At 58.2% G+C, this 18,512-nt stretch overlaps 3 protein-coding genes across 3 annotated transcripts; 1 reads left to right on the top strand and 2 right to left on the bottom strand.

Moving 5' to 3' along the window:
* Positions 1 to 499: 499 nt before the first annotated feature.
* Positions 500 to 2,627, bottom strand: BESB_048460 (uncharacterized protein; the record flags this gene model as incomplete). Its single annotated transcript, XM_029363297.1, has 2 exons — positions 500 to 672; positions 1,175 to 2,627. 2 exons carry the CDS (start codon positions 2,625 to 2,627, stop codon positions 500 to 502), a joined length of 1,626 nt encoding a protein of 541 aa, XP_029220663.1.
* A 4,597-nt stretch (positions 2,628 to 7,224) lies between these two features.
* Positions 7,225 to 9,696, top strand: BESB_048450 (uncharacterized protein; the record flags this gene model as incomplete). Its single annotated transcript, XM_029363296.1, has 1 exon — positions 7,225 to 9,696. The coding sequence occupies one exon, from the start codon at positions 7,225 to 7,227 to the stop codon at positions 9,694 to 9,696; it is 2,472 nt and encodes an 823-aa protein (XP_029220662.1).
* A 1,576-nt stretch (positions 9,697 to 11,272) lies between these two features.
* On the bottom strand, positions 11,273 to 16,859 carry BESB_048440 (uncharacterized protein; the record flags this gene model as incomplete). Its single annotated transcript, XM_029363295.1, has 10 exons — positions 11,273 to 11,355; positions 11,787 to 11,906; positions 12,242 to 12,310; positions 13,002 to 13,065; positions 13,348 to 13,421; positions 13,900 to 13,987; positions 14,337 to 14,575; positions 15,070 to 15,159; positions 15,815 to 15,894; positions 16,330 to 16,859. The coding sequence occupies 10 exons, from the start codon at positions 16,857 to 16,859 to the stop codon at positions 11,273 to 11,275; spliced, it is 1,437 nt and encodes a 478-aa protein (XP_029220661.1).
* Positions 16,860 to 18,512: the final 1,653 nt, after the last annotated feature.

The raw sequence follows: 18,512 nt of genomic DNA, 5'->3' as shown, positions 1-18,512 counted from the left end.
CAACGGCGGCAAAGAGACCCCTTCCCTCCGCGCCACGCTACCCCGCGGGTGACCGACTGCCTAGCTCGCGCCCTCGCACGTCTCCCCTCGCAGTATTTTTCGACGGCTGCGACTTCAAAAACGGGTAACGCCGTAAGAAGAGACGAGGCGGTGTCCCCTGCGGCGTTCGCCGCGGTTCGAAGAAGCAGGGAAGAGAAAGAACCCGCGCCGCTCGGCTTCGGCGTCTTCCATCAACACGATGCTCACCAGACCCGCGTCTGTGCTGGCACGGCCCCCCACAGCGCACGAGGCTTCGCTTCGGTCCGCGAGTCAGAGGGGGGTGGCGAACAACAGAAAGCCCTCTGCATCCACACGCGTTTGAGTGTGAATTCGAAACAGGGTCTGCGCCTCGATATTCGATTAGAGTTCGGGGCCCGCGAAGCAAGCAGGCGTCTCTCTTCCGACGCGCGATGTGTGCTGTGAGCTGTTGTTGATCACTCTCGAGGGGAGGGAGGGAGCATCACCAGAAGCGAACTTTGCCGATGTTCCCCAAAACGCGATCTAGCACGGTCTGGGACTCGAGGAGCTTCACACGTTCTTCCACCTTCTTCTGCTTCTCGCGCTTCAGCCTAGACGCGAGTTCGGGGTCATCTTCGTAGGGCAGGATGCTGCTCCCCAGGAAGCGAGACTGACCTGTAGACCGCAGCACACGCACACCAAGACCCCGCCATTAGACACGCACACGTCATCCAGGGAGACTCTCTAATCTTTCGGCTTCATGTTTCGCACGCGGAGAGCGCATAGAACGCGGTGCGGCCTCACGACGCGGTCTGTCCCCACGGAACCCCAAGAGGAGAGAAGAAACTGGCGAACATCTGAGGAAAAGCGTGGGCGAGCCGCACCTACAGAGTACCCCCCAGCCAGCCTCCACCTATCCATCCATATATATATATATATATATATATATATATATATATATATGCACTGACTACATATAATATATGGATGCATGTGTCTCTCTATCTGATGTCAAGAGTGGTCCCTGCCGCGCCGAGCTGCGCGGCTTCAGTAGCCTCCTCCGGCTGCGTTCGCGCCGCTGGCGGGGAGAACTCCCGCGCGCCTCGGCGGGGTGAATATGACGAAAAAGAGGATGGCGGCGTGAAGCCTAGGTCTGGGCGCGACTTTCGCGACTCACTGAACAGGACGGAGCTTCGGCTGAAGAAGGAGTATCCGGCAGCGGTCTCTCCCGACCCGTGAAGGCCCTCGCCGGCGCCTGCGCGTCCGCAGCTTTCGTCTTCCCCCAGTCCGCCGAGGTCATTCCGGTCGCCTCGCACGACAGCCTCGTCGTCCAAGTAGGCGGGGCCCTTGGCGACCGGCGGCGAGCCTCCGCCGTCGGCGTCGAGGCCAGCCTCCGCCTCTTCGTGGTGCGCCTGCGCGCGCGGCTGGGTGTCCCGGTCTCCGCTGCGTTCCCCGCCTCTCCGGTCTCGTCGCTTCCGGTCGCCGCCGGCGCCGCGCCGGACGCCGTCGTAGACGCGCTCCGCGCGGAGGACAAGCGTGCGAGGGCCTGCAGCCAGGCGGATCTGCTGCAGGTGGTGATTGCGCTTCTTGGGGTCGTGGGCGAGCCGCACGAGGAGGACGGCGATGCCGTCGCCCTCCTCGCCGTCGCCCCGCGCCGGGCGATGATCGAGGTCCTCAGTTTCGAGCTGCGCACAGAGGCCGCGCGTGTTGAGCGTGATGGTCGCGCTGCTCACGCCCGGCACCCGGACGAGTCGGTACTGGATCTCGCGCTGCAGCGCGTCGAGCTTTGTGAAGAGCGACTTCTGGAGGCCAAACGGGGTCGCAGACGAGGGCGGTGCAGAGGCCGCGGGAGGCAGCACTCCACTCGACAGCGACACGTTCCCCTCCAGGCGCCGCACTTCCGCCGCCAAGCCCCGCAGACCCAGCAGCACGGTGCACATCTCGCCCTCGAGAGGCCCGTGGGTAGCCTGCAGCGAGGCCCCCGCGTGGAGGGAAGGCGGCGGAAGCGGCGAGCCACCGCGTCTCGGGTCCGAAGCCGCGAGCGGAGACATCGCTCCCTCCTTTGCTTCGCCGAGACGGTTCGCCGCGCTCTTTTTCTCCTCGCGGTCCACGCCGCTGTGGCCTGCGTGGGGGTCCGCAGGACCTGAGGTTCCGCGGCGCATCATCACGCTGTCGCCTTCTTTTCGCGGGCAGCTCTCGCTCAGCGGCGCCCACGACCGGCCTCGCTCGTCGGCGCGGGAGCACGCGGCGGCTTCCGCTGTGGCGGCGCCGTCGCTGCGAAGGGGGTTCCCAGGCGCGGCTGCGCCTCCAGAGGGTGATCGCCCGGCGCGGAAGATCGCCAGCGTAGCTTGGCAGCTCTCGACGATCAGCGGATCCTTGGAGCTCTCCGCGTGGCGCTCCAGCATCGCCTCCAGCTCGCGGCCCTCCTGCGTGTTTCTGAGCAACTCCGCATGCAGCGAGACGACTCTGTGCACGGCGTTGGCCGCCTGCTGGCGGACGCCGACCTCCGGGTGCTCGATGAAGTAGCAAATCCCGACTGCGACCCGCGGCAGCTTCGCCGCAACCGCCGGCGAAGGATTCGGCGACGCAGCGAGCCGCTGCAGCTGGTGCACAACCATGACAGCATCCATCGTGCTGGGCGAGGAAAGGAAAAACGGAAAAGTAAAAAAAAACGATGCGAACGAGAAGGGCAAGGGCGACTGAACTCCGCTGCCCGAACGAATCGCTAGACGACTGCAGCAGCGACGCTGTGAAAGGTCTGAACGAGGAGACTTTCAAGAAGCGAACGAGCGCAAAACGCCGACCGAAAGCAGCAAACAGAAAGCAAGATGCGAGAGACAGACGATACAGACGATGCCTCCGACAGCTTGTCGGGGATGTCTGTGAACCGAAATCCAACGAGCGACCGAAAGAGAGCCGCTTTTTCAAATAAAACGAACGAGGACGTGGAATATGCAGAATACGAGCAAGAAAGGCAGAGTCCAGGTTGTTGCTCGCCGGCGTGCTACTCAGCCGTCCTGTGGCTCTTTATGCTCCTAGCAGGCAGCCGATATCTGTATAAATGCACACAAAGACGCCGATAAATGTGCTCGTCAGGCGAGAGAAAACGAAGTTCGGTGTTCATTTGAACAGGTACGCGTACGTGGACCCAGAGTTCTACGCATCTGCGCAGTCGAAGGGCTCGGAATTCCCCAGGCGACTCTCTCGGAATGAACCGATAAAAGTCACGATGCGCCGAAGACTCCGGTTGCGAGCAAATGTGTGAAGGGAAGGAACTGGACGTGTGTGTTATTCAACGGGGGCGAAGCCAGAGGGCAGTGGAGCAAAATGTCGAACGGCCGCCGAAGCGACGACAGTCACCGCGCGACACTCGCAGCGCGTTTCAGGGACGCCTCGAGGATCGCCAGCAGAGGAAGTGAAGACTCCAGGTAAGAACAAAGCGTGAAATCAACGAGGGGAAGAGTACACATGGTAGTGAAGACAGGCAGCCGTAACGCAGTCGGCTGGCTGCCGGAAGTCCGCCGCAGAGATAACGCGAGAGGACTAAAGAAGGCCTGCGCCAGCGCGACGCAAAATGACGCGAGACGAGGCAACGTAGACCTCTAGGATGCCTAAGAAAAGGCTACAAGGAATGGCCCGCGTGGTTGTCGCCTGCATCAAAAAGGACGGGAAACCGCATTCATGTGCAGGGGGGAAGAAAAAGTGGGAGAAAGCGGCTGGAGCACGCGAAAACGCCGGTCGCAGCTCGAGAAGAGAGGTGGACAACGGAGAGAGGAAGCTATGGAAGATCCTATAAACTTGAAAAGAGAAAGCGAGCAGGAAGAACAGGAGCGCCAACAACGCGAAAAAGAGAGTAGAAAGATGGCTACACATGACTTCTTTAAAATTCGTACGCGTCCGGGGGCTACGGAAGAATCGACTAAAAGCCGAAGAACGGCCGCTCGCGGCGTGAAGACAGTGTCTCTTCGAGCCGCAACCCTGGTCCTCATTCCCAGCTTTTCGAGCTCAAATCGGTACGGTAGATGTGACTAGGAACAACAATCTCGTGATAATCTGCGAATACTCTTCTCCGCGATCCTGTATTCGTTGATGCAAGGGAGTAATCTTCACTGGAGGGTAAGCGGATGCAGGCGGCTTCGCGGCTCGTCTGGACGGAAGGAGCTTCTCTGTAGTTATCCTCAGCTCTTTCTCCATCGAGAACCGTGAAAGTGAAGAATCCCGACGCGATACAGATCGTAACGGATTTCGTGTGTTGATGTGCTGGCAACGTCTACGACAGTGGCTCTGTCGTGCCGCGGACACTGAAAAACAACACCTTGTTTTTGGGCACGAAACGCCCGTACAGTGTGCCCACATGCATTGCCATGGAGGACTGAGCGCTTTGAACAAGTGCATAGTAATACGAGCTGGGTGTGTGGCGTACCCTCTTGTATGGGATAGGAATACATGGCTCCACGTCCTCTTGTGTCTTCAAGACCATGTGCAGGCGTATAGGATCGTTCCCGGCGGGCTTTCCGAGTTGCGGCGATAGATTCAGCGGCGGCCTTCCTTACCCAAACGACTGCAGAAGGGAATCTAGATCCAGGGGGCATGATGATTGGATTCTCTCATGTATAGTAGTCGATACAGACGGTCTGCCATGCAGAGGGCCTGCATGCTGGTATACGACACCCCCCCCCCCCCCCCCCCCCCACTATCGCCGAGATAGATTCGCTGTGAGAGTGGCAACCTAGGTCAACCACCTCGTACTTAGTTGTCTCGCTGCACGGCGTGGTAATTTTGGCCTTCCTGAAAAACTGTAAGGCCTCGAGGGGCGGTGGCATCGGGCGCCTTTGGAGGGCGGCGATGTTCGCTTCAGGAATGGGATGCGAACGCATTGCCTAGCGGCACATGCAGTGAGAGGGAGGAAGGCATCTTAGAGAGGGTAGCCGAATCAGGAGATTTGCGCAACGTCTACAACGAAACACCTTCGCGGGTTCCGGCCAACATCAGTGGAAAAGCAAAAAGTGTCCTGGCGGGAGGCCTCGCTGTTAAAAACGTGTGCGGAGTCTTTTGTCTGCCTGCAGCACGTTCTTACGAATTCACTAGTCATCTGAAGGCGGAAACGGGCTAACAGTGTCGTAAAAGGGCGGATGCAGATAATGGGGAGGTGTGTCAGGTGTCTGCTACTGTTGCCGTGCTACGAGCTGTCGTAGATGTGCCACAGACAGTAACGCAGACGCCAACGTCACAGTCTGCAAAGCGTCGGCAGCGACCCCACCTGTGCTGCCACGGCCCTGAAGTGCGACAACATGCTGTCCGCTGTCGACGGGAACAAGGTAACAGACAGATGTTCCATCTTCCAGATCGCTGAGCATTCCCTCTTGGCAAGCCCTGCGTACTGAATGCGCGCCAACTACGAGATGATTTGGGTTGCGCCGGGCCAAAGGGCACTGTCAAATTCGCTGCACTTCTGGAAGCCTAGTAGTATGTGTTTTACCATTTCGGCGTAGCACGTTTGACAATTAATTAGGGCTCGCCTCGCCTTCTGTCTGGGGAACCACTGAGAAAGGCTGATGTGATATACCAGATACTAGCGCGTTGGTTTATCGGAGCTCTTGCAGTACTAGGAATTTGTGAAATCTTACGATCAATTAACTGCCTTGGTACCTGCGTGTTCATGGGTTCCAATGCTGGTGTGCTCCGCGTGTGCACGCATACAGGGTAGACAAGCCACGAATCCGTGGCTCTCGAAAAGCGGGGGTGCAACGCACGTACCGGTGACTTCAGGCCAGCTCTAGGACCACTTCCAAAATCCAGGGGGAAAATCACAGAAGTACTCACGCGTAAATAATCGTCTAGACCATATTGGACTAGGCGACATCGGCCGATTGCTGTGTGTGGTACCCAGTCCGGCGTTCTGCGTTCGCAGCGAAGGACGAGATTTGAGCTCTCTAAACGGACTTTTCAGAAACGCACACACTGACGATCCCTACGGCTTTCGTCTCGGAGAGTGCGTGGTGTTATTCATCGTGGCTTTTGACACTCCACATCTGTGTGTTGCGTCGCGGTTTCTGTGTCCCTTGCTGAGGATTTCGGCGTCCACTGTGCATGCACCCGCGAAGTCTCTAGCGACATGGTTGAATCACGTACAGTCTGCTGCGACCTCCAGCGACCTCTCGGCGAAGAAACGCGTTTGATGCCGTGGGGAGTTCTCCCCTTTCCTTCCTTCGGTGAGTACGAGCAGCCGAGTAAGAATATTTTAGTGGCTTTTTTCGTCCGAACATTGGAGCAAGAAACGCTCCTTCAAAAAGCCGAACCGCGCAACGCCGAGCCCCGGAGCCGCACAGTGTGTCTGCTACGCCTCTGTCTTCGGTTTCTTTGCATGAACCCGTGAACGCACATTCCAAGGATTTGTGGCGCAAGTCGTCTCGCGGAGGCGCCTCTCTCCGGCTGCTTCCTGGCAGGAATCCGTGCATCGTCTTACGCGTTCGTATTTCTTTCCGTCTCTTCGTTGCCTGGCGTCCGCCTGCATGTGACCCTGAGAGACAACCGCACATCTCCGAGCCCCGTCCTTCGGCGCAGGGGCGCAGCGAGAGTTGGCTGTCGCCTTTCCTTTCCAGCCAAAGTGTTTCGGTCAGATCATCGTTCCATTCGTTCTACGGAGTGAGTGCCGCGTTCTTCCTTCGTGCAGGGTGGTAACAGTGGCGTTTTGATGTCGTTGGCACTTCAGAAAATAGTGGTGGTCACTGCGTGTCTCCTGTGGACGTCGGGCTAACGCGCCTTACTACAGTCTAACTTTCGGCTTCCGTCAATTACGCTGTATCTATTTCCGCGACGAACCAAGGTATTTGTCGTCGAAGGGCGACCGTGAGTCTCTGGCTGACCGATCGTGTGCAAACTCGTGTGCCGTGCGTGTGCATACAGCCAAGTCGCCGGCAAAGCTCGGGAACGCAACCTGACAAGACCCTCCCTCAGACACCTCTCTCGCTACGCACGTTCCCTTCTGGCTCTCTCTTGCTGTCCACGTTCCAGGACCAGTCTTGCACTCGTCCGTGGCACGTCGCGTGTCTTCCGCGCTTTCGCCCTGTCTTTGTTGCATGGCGATTTCTCCCGCGTTTCGTGCAGTGTCATGACACCGAGCGGTAACACCTCCTTGCTGATCCACGAAGGCAATGCACGCCTCTTCCTTGCGTTTGCGTCTTTTAATGTCCTCTGTAGCACTGTATACCCCTTTCTCTGCACGCCATGTCGGTCCTCTCTGCGAGCATCCCAGAAGCTGACGACGGGGCCCTCCGACGAATGCTGGACGAAGGCTGCCGGGGAAAGGGAGATCGCATTCTGTGGAGAGGGCCTCTGTCCGTCTCATCCCTTGGCGCGGGTACCGCGCGAAGCTCGTCATCCGAATTCAACTCCGGCCGGTATCGCCCTGGCGACCGAGTGGCTTCCATTTCTCACGCTGAAGCAGCTCGTTTTGCTGCTCAGCAGCATCTATCGTTGGAAAGCGCGATGTCGCGATCCTTTCAACCGTCCTGCGCAGCGTCGCGCCGCTCATTTTCTGGATCGGTTTGCTCGCCTGCAAACAACTCCTCGGGGGCTGCCGAAGAGAAGCTTCGTTTCCCGGCTATTCCGGACAGGTGCCCTTCTTCGCCTGTTGCCACTGATATGCGCGACCTGCGTGTCTCGACGGACTCTTCACATGCGGGTGTCTGCCTCCACGATCTGCCTGGCCCGGGTGAATCTCACGCTACAGCGGAAGCGTCTTGCGCGGCGTCGGGCACAAGGCTCGCCTCAACCGGGTCTGCTCCCCCCTTTTCAGAGGAAATCTGCTCTGGAATCGAAGGCAACTACAGTTACCCCGGTGACTTTTTCCGACGTGCGGTGTCGTGTCCACAGGGGAGACCGTATCTCGGCTCGCGGCGACACAGCAAAGGCGCGCAGGTCGTGTCGAACGGCGCAAGTCATGCAACACACTCCTGTGCGGAGAATGGCGGAAGGGACCACGGCAGTGATGTCTGTGCTGGCGCCCTTGGAAGCGGCGTCAATCGTTCTGAGTCCATTTTGTCGGACGTTGTTGCCTCACGTTCACGCGGCGCCTCCTCAGGAAACGCGCTGAGTGCGTCGGGTTCCCGCGGAAACGACAACGGCAAAAAGACGCTCTCTGCCCCGGCTGCGCCGAAACTCCCCTCGCGGGACCGGCGAATTGTCTTCATCTACGCTCTGCTCTTTCTCGACGTGATTATCATAGGAAGCACCTCCACGCAGCACTCTTTGAATCCCGCCTCTCTCATCGACAAAGTGCTCATGACGCACGCATCTTTCTCTTCCCTCACACACACTCACCCGTCTGGAGGCGAGAGCGAACAGCCATACTATCGCCTCCTCCCTCACTCGGTCAAAAGAGAGCTGGGGTTGTCCTGCGTCTGCGGCTGGGCGGCCCTTGTTGTTCTGGGTATCCTCACGCTGCTCTTCTCCACCAGCTCGACCCCCCTGCCTCTCCTAGGCCCCTCGGCTTATAGCAGGAGCGCGAGAGAGGGAGACGCCGAGAACCAGACGGGAGAGGAGAGGAGGTGCGAGGAGACTGAAGAGCGCGGCAAACAGCGCACGCGGAACGCCGAGAGAGAGAGCAGGAGATCGAAAGGGACGGCCAGGGCGGGGAGACCCGCCGCCGGCGACGGTGGGGATGAGTTTGAGACGAGGTTCAAGAATTATGAACGCGTCATTCTGTCTCAGTACGGCGAGACGACGGCGGCTCACACCAAGCTGCGCACCTTCCTCATTGCGCTCGCCACGCTTCTGGTCTTCTTCATCATGAACTTTATTCTTCAAATAAACGTGCGATGCCACATCACCAAGTATCAGCTGAGTCACCTTCACTCGCTCGCCGCGGAAGTCGCAGGACAAACCGAGGCAGCCTCAGAGACCCAAAACGCGGATGAGGCTTTCCGCGAAGACCTGCGGGCGACCAGTCTGCCGTCCCTCGTCGCGCATGTCGCGCAGCTTCCTCCACCCGCCACAGGCGCCCCTGTGGGGTCTTCGCTCGCACGCGCCACCAGCGCTGCGGGAATGAGCGATCGTCATCGGCGTACGCCCCGACCCCGAGAGGCCAACACCCCGGCTCCCGCGTGCGCTTCGCCGTCGTCGCCCTCCTGTTCGTGGGAGGCTGAACCGAACACGGAAGAGGAAGCCGATGCAGCAGCTCTAACCGCTTCATCGTCCGCGCCAGAAGCTCCAGAAGCACCTCCAGCCGCCAGCGGAGCTGCTGACGCCTCTGGGGGAGGCGAAGCAAGACGAGAGAGCGTGGCAGGGGGCCTCGAAGGCCGCCGGGCACCCGGGGGAAGCGAGCAGACGGGGCAAAAGGCCTCTGTGTCCACATCTCTCTCATCTGCGTCGGCGCCGCCGGCGGCGGGGTCGCGACCTGCGGACGCGGGAACAGAAACGGATTCCGCAGAGAGTCTCGGGTCGGAGGCGCGGAGCGCAGTCTATTATGCGTCGGCGTCGAGTGTGGAGCAAGAAGAGGCGCCACGGTCGCCGTCTTACCTCTATTACCGCGATTTTTGGTTCTGGCACCAGCTTGTCGCCGGCTGCCTACGCGACGCCGAGCTACAGCTGTCCCTCGCGTGGATCGCCGCACACGTTTTGGGGGTCGTTCTCTGCGTCAGGGTCGCGAGAGACGTAACAGAGACGCTGAAGGGCGTAGTCGATGCCTTCCGATTCTAACCGCAGGCGTTCTTACTTTTTTCTCTCCTTTTTTTCTCTCCGTGCGGCCGAAGCCGCGTGGCATACCGGGCAGCGCCCACGTCGGCTTCTAGAGCGCGGCGTACCAAGGGTCTGGGAGGGTGTGTGCGTGTATATACACGGAATCGTACCGACTCCACTTGAAATAGGATCTAGGCATGTGCGGCGTGTTGACCGCGACGAAGGCTCTACATCGATATGTTCGTGTGCACAGATACTTTCACGCGTAAGCGCTTCTCTTTGTGATGTCAGTGACCGCGCGTGTGGCGCGCCGAGTCGGTTGTAGGTCGAAGATGTGCCTTCGTGGGGTGACTTGTACGGGCGAGCAGTCTCAAGGTCGCTACTGATGCGTCAAAGCACCCGAGGGCTTCTCCGCAGTTTTGCCTGCAGCTCGCGTAGAACTCTCCTAGAAGCAGCACACTGATGGTGACTTGCTGGCGGGTCTGCGGCACCGAAAGGGGGGGCCGACCGAAGGAGTGGAGTGTGTGGCGATCCGGCCTTTTCGAGGCCTTACCAGGACTTGGATTTTTTTGAAACGCATGCGTCACTCAAACTGAGCAAGTCTGCGGGAGGCGCTGCGGCAATCGGACGAATGCGACGTGCTTTCTTTGAAAACCGATACTTTGGAGGAATTCACAGCGAAGAATAGTCAGCGGAAGTGTACAGTCGCATAATGTATACGCGTGACTAAGAGAGTAGTTCACGCCGACGATAGGGCGCAATCACACATGCATATCTGTTCGAACGAGATCTCACTGCTGCTTGGCGGGTCGTGCACTCCCACGGATTTCCTGAGTTTCATTAGCACTATACTTTTGCTTTCTGACCTTTTCCGGCTGCGTGTCATGGCGCGAGCGCCCCAAAACGGCCAGGCAGCTTCGTGAATTTCCCTGCACTCTGTACGGCCCTTAAACGACGAAGAACTCCTCGACTGTCTGCGTACCTGGTGAGGGTGACGCTGCATGGAGTCCCTGCGTGGAGCGTTGACAGCAGATACGCCCTTTGAGGTTAAAAACTAGTATCAGACGCATACCCAAGAATGTGTCGAGGACTGTATCGCAGTGCGGACGCCTGCGTGAGGCCGGACACTCGTCTGCGCGGCTGAGAGCCCGATTTTGCGTAAGATGCGCCTGGCAACAGAAAACCCTCTGTTGATTGACTATGTAGGCGAAGAAACCCCAGCGCGAGTCGAGACTGCTTTGTATAAACAGTCGCGAATCTACATCAAAACGTACATCTGACGTGTCGCCTGGCTTCGCTCACTGGATGCCGCAACTGACGAAGAAGCTCATTATCGGCCGTCCAAGCGACCAGAAACAAGCGCCGACTCGACACCGGAGCTGGCGAACAGGACGCATGCAGCGGCTACTATCCCTCCGAAACGCCACAAGAAAACAAAGAAAAGGCAAAAAAGAGCCCAGCTCGCCGAGAGAGACGGCTGAAGCGAGGTCCCCTGCAAGAACGAGGAGACGCATTCGAAAGCTGAGCAAACATATCCAGGGGACAATGTGCGCACGCTTGCACGTATTCTTTCCAGGGACGAAATTCAACTACATTTTCAATCTTCGTCTTCCTCCTCCTCGTCCTCTTCCCAGCTGTCCGCTTCCTCGCCCATCTCGATATACTCCCTATACGTCCGGCCTGCACATCGCATGGATCACTCACGGGGCTCTTTCTTCCTCCACGCTTTTCTGTCTGCCGTTTTTTTATCCTTCCCGCGCTCTCCCGTTCGACCAGTGCCGAAACGTGACTTCCAAAACCAAGCAAAGCCGAGAGCGTCGAACCGCTCTCATGGCTCCCTTTCCGCTGCGTTTACGGTTTACGGTTTACGGTTTAGCTGCTGCAGTCCACGCCGGATGTCGCACAGCACTCCGACATAGGTTCTCTCGTCTATGCCAGTGTAATTCTTGCTAGACGAGCTCATTTTTCTGGACAGCAACCTATTACGGGTGCGTAGAATTGGGGCTGGTCCGCTAGACAGGGAGAAGCGGCAGGCGGGCAGCTACGTGAATGCGTCCCCGGCGACGCACAGACGAATCGCGACGGCTCAGCGCGTCTGTCGACTTCCGTACCCTTGTCGTCTTTGAGAGAAGCGTCGACGCCGCCGCCTTCGTGCGCGGGCTTCAGCGCCCAGGAGACCCACGGGCCGTCGCCGTGCGCCTCGCAGAGCGCCATGAACGGCGTGCGCCCGCCTGCAGGCAGCAGAAGCGAGTAAGAAACGCACAACGGCGCGAACGTAAGCACACCGAAAACCGCGGCTAGGCGGGAATGGAGTGCGCAGGCAATGGTGGCTCTCAGAAGCAGAGTCTCGCAGACTACCTGATAAAGATGCGAGGCGACGCGTCAGACACGGAGATTGCAGTGTGGAAGAGCGAGAAAAGAGTTCGCACCGCAAAACATAAAATCCAGGAACAGGAAAAAGTGCAATGTAGGGAAGGATAGCCAGCCGAGGAGTGGATAGAAAGACGCCAAAACTCTGCCGCCTCCTCAGCACGCAAAGACCTCCTCCTCGCGGCGCTGAACTCACTTTCGTCCTTGACGTTCAGATCCGCGCCGGCGTTGACAAGAAGAATCAAAGCCGCGTGCGCGGCGTCACCTGCAAACGCAAACACGTTAGCACAGCGAGAACGAGTACTGCGAGAACATGAGGGCGTCTCCTAGCCAAGCGCGCGAGCCGAAGAGACACAGCAACCACTGCGGCCTCTGTTGTAGCGCCGAGCAGCCACCCCGCCGTGGCTTGTCACTCTCCGCGTTTTCGCACTCGCGGGCAAATTGATCTTTGCGTAGCTGCGTTGAAACACGGATCGTGTGAGTTTCGCCGTGTGGCTGCAACCGCGGTAGGCCCCTCTCCCGCCCCATTGAGGAGACATTCCTCCCCCCGACCCAGCGCAGAGGCGGAAGCGCGCAGGAGCTGCGGCCTTGCCGACACCACGGCGACGCCGCCGCCTGATTTGCCGAGCGACATGCGCTGCAGAGGGCGCTTGAGTGCTTTGGGCAGCCACACACACAGATTTCGACATGCAAAGAGCTAAAGCCGTGTATCGGTCGATCCGGGCTACTCGCAGGGGCGGCCGCGCGACTTCCTGGAAGGCGCAAGGCTCGATCCTTCACGCGATGCAAAACCACGCCGAGCCGCGTCAGCCACGCAGATGGAGCCATCCCACGTAAGAAAAAAAGGAACGCGTTCTGCTTCAGTGGTGATCCTACAGCCCCCCCCCCCTTCTCCCACCCCTCCCTCCCCCGCCCCAACCCTTTGAGACCCGACACTGAGTCCGCCTGAAACCCACCGGTCGGCGCGTCTTCGACGATGAAGTGCGCGGGCGTCTGCCCGGTTCTGTTTGGCGTGTTGACCTGCGGCAGAGAGACAGACTCAGCACACGCGAAAAAGATGCTGGGGATTTCGCTTGCGGGCCCACGAGACGTCGCACACAGCGAGTAATTAATCCTTGTACGGTGTGCACCTACTTGACTCCTCAGTTTGAGTTAAGGAGTCCTTTGGTCTATATTGTATAGGTACTTTCGACGAGAGAGCGGATGCCAGGGACGCGAACGGGATATAGCCACCCCACGGCGGGCAATGCAGACGCGATCGACCAAAAGAAAACGTGAACTCGTCAGAGCCAGAAGACTTACGAAGTTTTTCACCGCAGGGTAGCTAAGGAGCAGCTGCAGCGTCTGGAGCGTCTCCTTGTCCGAGCCTGTGAGAGCTGCAGAGAACGCACAACGCCTAAGGAAAGTGCGATTGGCGAGAAGGGGCTCATCAAGAAACTATCGGGATGACGGCGGCAGGGGAAACGAACGGGCCCTCACGCCCCGTTGAAATCGCCGTCCAGACGAAATCCGAGGCGCGTTAAAGAAGCTCGACGCGCTTGTCAAAGACACCGTATCGAGTTCCCCCTGCATCCCCCGCCCTGGTCCCCTCTCCCTTCTTACCCCCCGCCCCCCCACAGCGCAGACAAGAAATCGTGCAGGCGCGAGAGGAACACCCCCCAAGAGGCGCCAGAAGCTCACTCTGATGCACACGGCGGCACACCTCGATTCTGCGCAGACGCGCAGAATCACCGCTCGGGAAACTAGACACCTGCATCTGTAGGTTGCACGAACCGCTTCACGAACACTCCGCATTCGGCGTCTGCTTGTGCACCAGCCCCCCCCACCCTCCCCACCCTCTTCGCACTTCCGTACCCTTCAAGAGTGTCTCGCTTATCAACGGCAGCGCTTTGCCCTTCTGCGTCTTGCCGTCGGCTTCGCCGGTGGCTTCTCCGGAAGACGCCTGAAAACGCACGGCGCAGGCGAGCGTCAGAGGGAAAAAAACGGGCTCGCTCTGCGGCAGTTTGTCTGTCGTTGCAGCTCTGTCTGACGCTGCGTGGGATCCGCTTCCCTCCTCGCCTGCGAAAGCCAAGGGCGGAGTGTGGCGGTCTCTGCAGACTGTACGGAATACACTCATGGATATTTGGTGCGTCCTCGAACCCATGCTAGCACAACAGAACTTCGTCTAATAACTACATATTGATATGAGGCTCTATTACCTGAAATTCGAACTCTGGTCTGGAGACAGTTTGCTGCCTATCTACCATATAAATCAATTGGTACGAAGGCAACGCCGCCGTCGCTGGTCTCACCGCTGTTTCGTCTTCTCTCTTGCCGCTGTCCGCATCGCCTGCGGCGCGGCCTTTGACGTCTTGCCCCTTCCTAGGGGGCTCGTCTTCGTCCTCAGACTCATCGTCGGAGAAGCCGGATCCCAGATCGACTTCGAAGTGAACGAGATGGAGAAGCGTGTTGCCGTGATCGTCTCGCAGCTCGAGCGGAGACACCCCTCCCGCGCCCGCCAACGTGGGGGGCGAGACCAGATTCTGAGAAGCTGCAAACGGAAAGAAAGCCGCGAGCGCGAGTGCGAATGTAACTCAGCCTCAAGAAGAAGAAAATGCCGCTCGATGCATAGTAGGCGGAAGAGCGAGGGCCTTTTTCACGCATGCGCTTCGGAGCGATCAGCCCCATCCACGCGGAGCCGCATGTGCGGTGGTAGACGGGCGTGTGATGATGCTCTTCGCCACGCCTCGCCGCAGCCTTCAGCGCCATGAGACTTCTCAAAAAAACCAAAGGCGTGCCCTTCTCAGATGAGCACGCATGCGCAAATCTATTCCGATAAAACTCGTCACAGCGGAGTGCAAGTCTCTGCAGGTGATCAGGCAGCGGTGCCAACACGCCTTCCCTTTCACACATTCTACAGAGCTCGGTCTGCGCTTCAGACTGGTGTCCCTCAAAACACGAAACAAAATCAGGCATCCAGAATTCAAATGTGGGGAGCCGCTGTTTCCGACGCCCCGCCTAGCAAAGCGGCCCTGTCGTCCTCACCAATCCACGCGATTTTTTGGCGATCGTTTTCCTCGACGCAAAGGAAGGGGTAAGGCATGTCATTGTAGCACTCCAGCCGCTCAAAGAGGCCTGAACAGAAAGACACGCACGACCCAGCACGAGACTTGAAGAAAGCAGCAAACCAAACAGGGCAGTGCAAGCCGGCCTCCCTTTTTTAAAATATAAAAAGTTTTGAAAGGACTTCACCGTACTTCAAAAAGCTCGAGAAAAATAAATAAAGTTGAGGCCTGACTGCGCACGCACCCGTGCCTCCCAAGTACACCATAGGTCAGGGGCGACGCCCGCTCCTGCCCCCCCCCCCCCCCCTCCCTCCAGTTAAACGGACGGAAGTCCGTGTGTGCGCATAAGTAGATATATGCATATCCACAGATATACCCATATATGTATATATATATATATATATGTCTGAGTGTAAGGCAGCACATACGCAGAGATAGAGGCACTGTGTCCCCAAAAGGAACAAGCTGGGCCTACCACGGAGTATGCTCACACGAGAAAGCCGCAAGAGCAAACAGACCCACATCCTGATATACTTATATATATACATATGACTACATACATGTATACAAATAAATCCACATACACACACATCTCTATATGCGTTCCTCCCGCCGGGTGTTTCTGTAGACGTGGCGTGGACGCGCACAGAACAAAAAAATGAAATTCCGTCAGGAAGGCGAAGGCGACGCCTGACCAGCAAACCGGAGAGATCGCCTCTCCTCACCCGTTGGGTCTGCACCTAATTCCCTGACCATGTCCTCGTAGGAGCCGTCGCCATAAAAGAGTCGCTCGGCAGCCGAGTAGCTGAGCACAGCACCTCAAACAGGAGACAGACGCTTGCAATTAGAAACAGCCAGGCACGGCGATACATAAAAGAACACCGGCTTGAGGCAGACGCACAGGGCTACTGAGACCAAACACCAGATAAAAACACAACCCCAAGCACGGGGAGCTGTTCCAGACGGGTGTGCGAAGAAAGGACAGTTCAATGCTCCCGCGAGCGAAACCGTTACTTTGTTCTATGGTTGATTTCTGCGGCACCTTGGATTGTCTTCCACGCAGATAAGGTCCTGTCGAGAAGCGATTGTTTTCGCAGACACTCTCGGCCGTCGCCGTCTCTGCTCATCGTCCACTCAGGCCAAAAAGACAAAACTCTTAAACGCACTCGGCGAGCGGAGGATGTGCATCTGAGATGCCGGCGAAACTTCCAAAGCCAAGATGAAACAGGCAGGCGCTCACCAGTTGCTCAGGAGCCACGTCTTCGCGCTCTCCATGGCGTCGATTTTCTGTTGCAGTTTCATGGCTTTCTCGGCGTCGGAAGCCTCCTCTTCGAGGCAGTCTTCGAGTTTCGCTTTCAGCTGGGTCATCTCGAATTCAAGGAGAGAGAGTGGCGTGCGGTTTGAGCAGTTCTTCGCCCTGAGAACTCCAGTGGGTTTCTCGGCGGCGTTGCCATTCGCCTCAGCGACGTGGGAGCGAGGGGACTCCAGGGTCAGCTTCAGGAGACGCTCCAGCACGTCCACGGCGCCGGCGACCGCCGCGAAGTGCGCCAGCGTGTTGCCCGTTGCTTTGTCCGTCTCCTCCAACTCCTGTCGCTCCGCAGCCGCGAGCAGCCGGCGCGGCGCCGGCGCTTCCTCTGTGGAACCTGTCGAGGGCACGTTGGGGATGCACACGCTGCTCACGAGCTCGTCGAGCCGCATCACGACCATAGGCCATTGTTTCGTCGCCGCGAGGGCAATCAAACGGGGAGGTGATGACGTAGGCGACGCCATAGTATGCCGCGGAGTCTCTATAGAAACGAGGGCGGGAAGCGGAGAACCGGCGCAGTCGACAAGCTGGCGAGCGAGGCAGACAAAACGTTTCGGCGGCGCCGAAGACTGAACGACAGACTCGAGTCGCGAGTGCAGATCACCGCGAGAAGGCCAACGAAAGCAACTGGCTCAGAGAGGGCGTGCACTCAGGCCGTCTAGAGAGCAGAACGGGTCGCAGTACTGAAGCAGGCTAGCGAAGTGAGGAAAATCGGCTGCATGCAGCGGGCGAGGCCCGGTTGGGGATTCACTTCAGATGGAAGTGTCTAGAAGGAAACACGCAGACAGACCGGCGGAGCTCTCCCCGACCTCTCGGTGTTCTCTGAAAAAAAATCAGTGGCGAAGGAATAGGACAGATGCAGGGGAATTTGACAATAAAACTAGCGGGGCAAAAGAAGCATCGTACGCGGGTCGCGTACGCGTTCTCGATTTGCACGTAAGCGTCCCACCTAGGATATACACTGCCGAGTGGCGTTTGGAATCTTGCCTCGCATCGCGCTCGCTGCTCTTCAGTCTTGTGGACGACAACGGCGCCTCATTCTGACCTTTTTATCCTCTGGCTGCTCGAGCTGCACGCGCACGCGCATGCACGGAAAAGTTGGAAGTGTGCATGCGCCGACGGTGTGTAACTTCAGCGGCCGGTTTGCATTTTCTGAGAGCGTAACGGCTGCCGCTCCGAGGCTCTAGAAAGGCCTGCAAATACGTGGAGCCTCAGCAGTTTTTTCACCACTGAAAACGGGTGAATAGGGCCCTGTTTCATCTGAGAAGCATTCGTCTCACTCCTGCTTGCCTTATAGGGGAGCTTGCATGCGGACAGAGGAAAATAGCTACAGTTGCTACAGGGATCACCGAAGCCGCCTCGCCACGCGCACATACTCGGGAGCTGTAGGCGAGCCCACCAGCTACTCTCCGCGTTGGGGACCCGCTGGGAAGGCGCTTCTTGTTACCAGGAACTCCAGTAGCTTGAAAAACCGACTTCAGCTAAACAGGGTCGGTCGACAGGGCGTCGGTCACAGGCTCAGCCAACGCGTCGTCTTCCATTCGCACAGGTGTGCGACGCTCCGCAGCACTCCCGTCTTCAACCTTGCACTGCCACCGCAGGACTCATCTAGAGCAATTTCGGCCGCGACGCATGGTAATGCGTTGGCTGTATCGATATCCATGGCCCCCTCGGCTTGATGTCTCTTATTGTCGACGCTTGCCACGGGGCGAACTAGCTACTTCGATAAGGCGACTGCGACCCCACACCTCCAGTGGGGAGTACGCTCGTCCTCTCCCGCTGCTACGTGTGTTAGAGCCACTTAGCGCAGCAAAGCCTTTCTGGAGATTGTGAACATCATGTGTATGCCGACGATCCCGTGCCGCGATGTGCACTCTCATCTGTCAAAGTCAAGTGGAGTTGCAGTTTCCGCAACACGCAATGCAAGGCCGAACATTTAGCAACTGACATAGAACCGTCACTGCGGGAAGCCGTTTTGAAGCACAGATGTGGAGGAAGGGAGACTCACAGCTCGCACAAAGGACGGTGGCGTGACACTGCAACGCGACCGAAAATATGGCGTGGAAAATAATGTTACACAAGACATGACAAGAGCCCCAGTAAGACGAGGTGAATGG

Source organism: Besnoitia besnoiti, chromosome III (genome assembly GCF_002563875.1).
Source record: "Besnoitia besnoiti strain Bb-Ger1 chromosome III, whole genome shotgun sequence".
In the NCBI taxonomy this organism is placed as follows: domain Eukaryota; phylum Apicomplexa; class Conoidasida; order Eucoccidiorida; family Sarcocystidae; genus Besnoitia; species Besnoitia besnoiti.
The sequence above is the reverse complement of the archived record's forward strand: the minus strand, read 5'-3'. Positions and strand labels throughout refer to the sequence as shown.